Genomic DNA, 5446 nt, shown 5'->3' on the forward strand with positions numbered 1-5446 from the left:
ATGTTTGGTTGATTTCCTGAATTTTCACAATGTGTACATTTGCCATTTGTTCATTCTCTCAAGAAAATGGTGTTGATTCAGAATTCTTCTAGTCACGCGGTGGCAAATTTTGATAGGCCTAAAGGCCGAACTATGATATGGCTTGGATTTGGCTCACAGGATGTTCTGGACGTTCTCAACCGTGATTGTAATCCTTTTTTTTTGAGAACAACCGTGATTGTAATCCTTGATTGAGTAATACAAGAATTATACAGAATTTAGTTTGGTGTTGATTGCTTTATTGCCAAGCGCCAAGCAGACTAGAGAAAGCAAATTACTCGACATAGAGCAACTTCTCTTGCCTTGCGCACCACAGCAGATCAATGATTACCTTCATCCATGGCCCCCGATCGTGGTACATCAAGCAGCACGAATCGTAAAGCTGTGGTCTCCCGATCGTTCTGGAAGGCTCGAGGCCTCATCCGATCTCCCCAGAAGCTTCTAAACCCTCCTCACCATCCCCTCCCCCAAGAAAGCCTTCCCGCTCCTCCTTTACAAAACCCCCGTCTCCCTCCATTTCCCACCCCCGTCTCGCTCAGCCACAAGAATCCAAAATCATCACCCACCACAGAGCGAGAGAGAGAAGAGAGAGAAAGAGGAGAAAGAGACCATGGCTTTCGCCGTCGCTTGCAAGGGCAAGGAAATCGCGCCGGCCAGCCTCCTCAAGTCCGGTGCTCCCGTGGCCTTCCGCTCGGTCCACTCCCCCGCCGTCACCGCCGCCCGCCGCCCGTACAACACCCAGGCCAAGGAGGTCAGCCGCTACGACGACGACGACGACTACAGCGGCCGCGACCTCGTCATCCCCAGCTTCTTCTCGCAGGGTATGCTTCCCTTCCCCACCTGTGGACTGTGGTGCGCCGTTTCCTTGCCTTCGCTCTGAAGTATCAACATCGCAGCGTTCTTATCTGCTTTTGCCGTCCTTGGTGCTGATTCTGCAGACGTGATCGACCCGCTCGGCGCGCCGACCAGCATGGCCCGTCTGCTGTCTCTCATGGAGGACGTCGCATCTCAGACCGGCGGCCTCTCCTCCACTGCTGGGGCTGGCGCGTCGCGGCTCGGACGCTGGGTGGCCAAGGAGGACGACGACGCGGTGTACCTCAAGGTGCCGATGCCGGGGCTGACCAAGGATCACGTGGAGGTGCGCGCGGACAAGAACATCCTGGTGATCAAGGGCGAGGGCGAGAAGCAGCCCTGGGACGGCGACGGCGACGACTCCGAGGTGCCGAAGTACAACCGCCGCATCGAGGTGCCCGCTGCTGACGCGTACAAGATGGACAAGATCAAGGCCGAGATGAAGAATGGCGTGCTCTGGGTCACCCTGCTCAAGGTCAAGGAGGAGGAGCGCACGGACGTCTTCCACGTCAAGGTCGAGTAGTCCTTGTGGATGTGGTAGTGCTCATGGAAGACGCCTTGTTGATGTGGTCATGTTTGGTGTCTTGTTGATGTGTTCATGGAGGATGGCCGGCGAGAAGAGTGTGAGAGACCCCTTGTTGATGTGGTCATGTTTGGTGTCTTTCTTCCTTGTTTTGCTTTGTTGATCGTCTTAGATCGAGTAGGCAGTGGTCTGGTGGGGAACTCTGTTAATTTCCTCTAGTTGGTATTATGATGAACTTGCTTTGGTGGTGAAATTGGTCATGAAATTCTGATGATTTCCTCAAGTTTGGTATATGATGAACTGATTTGGCGCTGAAATTGGTCATGTAATCTTGTCGATCTTCTTAAGTTTGGCGTGCTGGACTAATTTGGTGGTCAAATTGGTCATGAACTTTACTGATTTCCTCGAGTTTTGCCTGATGAACTTTGATTGTCTTAAGCTACTTTGGCCTGTCTATCTTTCCTATTTCTTGATCTGTATTGCTTTAAGCTTTCTGTAAAAAGCTGGGCATTCATACCAACTCCGAAAAATTGATTGATCTCCTCGAGTTTGACGTCATGGAGTTGGTGCGGGCAGTTGCTGGTCGATGATTTTTGCTTGCTGTTCCGTGAATTTTTTGTGCTTAGGTGGTGAGATTGGATTTTTGGATCCCGCGTGTCCAGGCACCCTCTTATCTGTATCATTCATTTAAAATATGATGCTTCGAGATGTGTGTGCCTCACTATAGTAAATGATTCTGTTAGCAGCTCATCAAGCGTAGGAACAGGGATAAAAAACAAACAAACCTGGGTCTAGTCTAGACCTGCCTTTCCTGGCCTTACTCCCCCTATTCTAATTGTAAAAACAGTGTCCGTGGCACTACTGTTCCTGACAAATGTGGCTGCAGTATCCTCATCTCTCTCCTATTTCTTTTTGGTAGAATATAAAACAACAACACTGTTGACTACAGGCTACACAAAACTATTCTGCTCCTTTTTCCTTTCTCTCTCTTGCATACAACGCCTCTCTCTCTGCTCTTTTTTCGATTACACACAATGCCTCTCTCACTTCTCTCTCATAGCACCTCTCTGAGAAAGAGAAAAGCGCCCTCTCTGTCCAGCGGTCTCATTCACGAGAATAAAGCTTCACATGCAGGCGAGCCAATGGTTTTCAATGATGGGACGGAACAGAAGGTCTCTTTCGCATGCATACAGTGACTCGGCAAAAAACATAAATTTAATCTCAGGACGAAACTATTTCACAAACTAAACTATGTTTGAAAGTATTTCACCTAGCTGACCTCTAATGTGCAGCGCCTAACAGCAAAGCGTTACACTCTTATCGTGCAGCGCCTAACCCACAGGCGCCACATTGTGCAGCGCCTAGCTGTAAGGAGCTGCACTATACTGTGCAGCGCCTAACTGTAAGGAGTTGCACAGTAAAGTGTAGCGCCTTACTGTTGGGAGCTGCATAAAAAAATCAGCGATGCGAAATGTTTTTAAAAATAGTTTAGTTTATGAATACTTTCGCTTCGAGGTCAAATTTGTCAATTCTGACCAGTGGCTCAGCCTGCAAAACAGCTGCCTAGGACCGGCCCTACTCTGTCTCCTGCAGTCCTGATCACACCCTGCAAAACGGCTGCCTAATTAACATGCGCATGCGCATGCCTGCTGCTGACTATTCTTCTGCACGAATCTTCAAGTCACTGGACACGCGGGATAACAGGGTGTCGGGGCACGCGGGTGCTATGGCACCTTTCCGTTTGTGCTTATCCTTCGAAAAGATATTGTGAAATTTTTGCTTGTCTGGTCTCCTCGAATTTTGTGTGCTTATCCTTGAGTTTAACTTCTTGTAAGAACTGTAATTGTTCTAGTTTGTAGTTGTAGGGTTCCTGCGTGAACCGTCACATGAGATAGGCATTTGTTTGTTTACGTCCTTCTTCGTTGATTTACTCGAGTATAATGTGATGAACTGATTAGGTCGTTCCTGAATGTTTTGTGTTTATCCCTTTTTATTTACTTCTTGATATTACCGGCTGTATCCGGGAAAGGTGTTGCGCACTCCAGGAGGCTAAAGGCAACTCCAATACACAACCCTATCCGCAAAAAACATCTGTTTCTGGTCTGGCTCGTCCCATTCTGGGCATAAACTTGGTTTAACTTTGCGGTCAAACGGACAGAGAACGGATGGGCACGTGGTCTCTTATCATCCGTCTCTGACCATCATGTTGGCCATTCAACTACCTCCCATCTATCTCAGTCAATGCACACGGATGAGCGGGCCCGTCAGTCAGTCAGCCAGCTAGACGCCCGTGCCATGTCTTTTTTTTATGGCGAAGCCGTGGACTTCCATTTCCACTTTCACTTCCCCATCCACTTCCACTTGCCCATCATCTCCATTGCTCCCTCCAACCCTCCCTCGCAGACAGCAAACCCTAGCCTAGCACCGCCGCCAACCTCGCTTCCTACTACCCATGGGGTTCTGGAAGTGGCACCCCGGCAAGAAGAGTAAGCACGACCACGAGGCGGGGGTCGTCGTCTGCCTCTTCTGGAAGCACGGCCAGCCACTCCACTTCGCCGACATCTTTTTGATCCATCTCCCCTTCCGCGGCCATGCCACGCTTTCGGCCCTACATCAATGTCGCCATCTGCCGCCAGTACTGGGAGACCGGCACCCCACTGTCGTGGTTAGATGCCCACGTCCCCAATGGGTATCATCTGAGCCCAGATCAGGTGCCCATTCCCCCCGTCCCAGCGAGCGGTCGTGCCCGCCTCCAATAGGTCACCCGTCGTCGTGCCCGGATTTCGCGTCAGCACCTCGCCGACCGCATGTACAACGTCGACTCGCCCCTCTGGGACACATGGTTCCAGGACGAGCACGACATGCGCCGGCAAACCTTATTTCCCGGTCGTGCTCGTAGCCCGCCTCGTGTGTCCCAAAGTGTGCCTCGTGTGCATGCATCGAGCCCACCCAGAGCGCGTGTTGCCGCGCGCGGATGTGCGGCCTGACACCGACGCCCTCTCCCTCCCCTTCACCGCCGCCCCCGCAGCCTCCCGCCATGACGACCGAGGAGGAGCGGCTCGTGCAGGCCGTCATGAAGGACTCCGAGCGGGAGTACAAGCGCCGCCAAGAGGAGGAATGGGAGGGCCTGCAGGAGATGCTCGAGTTGTCGGCGTCCAGAGACGTCTACATGCCAGAGCTGGACGTGAAGCAGGAGGTGAAGATTTAAGTGAAGGACGAGGCAACGGAGGAGCATGCATGGGCATTGTGGTCAACGCCGCTGTCGTTGTCGCCGTCGCAGCCTGCACAACATGCACCTGACCCATTTTGGGGGTCGTCGCCCCACCTTTGGACGACCCACCCTGCATCGACCTGAATAGCGACAACGAGGATGGTGGCGTGTGAAGACGACATCGTCCGCAATGACATCCGCGGTGCGCGGGGTGGTCGCATTCTCTTTTTTGTTTTTTATTTCATCTTAACTGCTGTGCATGGGCCTGACAATGGTGGACTGTTTAATTAATGTATTTATGTTTTAAGTTATTTTGCAATGCCTTTTAAAAGAAATAATGTTTTTGGGTGTTTTTTCTAAGTCCAACACGAATAATGTTTGGGATGCGGCCGTGCGTTGGGTGCACTGATACGCGAACGGCCCAAACCAGACATGGGCGTCCATTTTGCCGCGCCAAACGAACCAAATCTGGACCAAAAGGACGTCCGTTTGTGGTCATGCGTTGGAGTTGTCCTAAGGCCGCCAACTCCAACACACAACCTCAAATGTTCCAGCTGCGTCTTTTTAACGACAACGGACAAAAAATATGGCCCAACATGCGAGAGCCAAGATACAATCGTTTATTTTTCGTCCGCTTTTGACCCATTTCCAGGCCAAATTTGGATGCGTTTGCGTCGAAACAGACACATGTGGACGGGTGGGATGCGTACCGTTATCCTAGCCTAACCCATCCATCGGCGACACAGACGCCTCTTTTTCTATTCCCCTCCCCCGCCCCTTACCCTTGCCGTTTTCTCGATCACTTCGATGTCTAACCCCCC

General features: G+C 51.4%; 1 protein-coding gene across 1 annotated transcript; it reads left to right on the plus strand.

The window, feature by feature from the left end:
- Positions 1–553: 553 nt before the first annotated feature.
- LOC125524353 (26.2 kDa heat shock protein, mitochondrial-like) lies at positions 554–1738 on the plus strand. Its single transcript, XM_048689416.1, has 2 exons — positions 554–860; positions 978–1738. Exons 1-2 carry the CDS (start codon positions 650–652, stop codon positions 1412–1414), a joined length of 648 nt encoding a protein of 215 aa, XP_048545373.1. The 5' UTR covers positions 554–649; the 3' UTR covers positions 1415–1738.
- The last annotated feature ends 3708 nt before the right edge of the window (positions 1739–5446 follow it).

The sequence above is a fragment of the Triticum urartu genome, chromosome 7, assembly GCF_003073215.2.
Source record: "Triticum urartu cultivar G1812 chromosome 7, Tu2.1, whole genome shotgun sequence".
Lineage (NCBI taxonomy): Eukaryota > Viridiplantae > Streptophyta > Magnoliopsida > Poales > Poaceae > Triticum > Triticum urartu.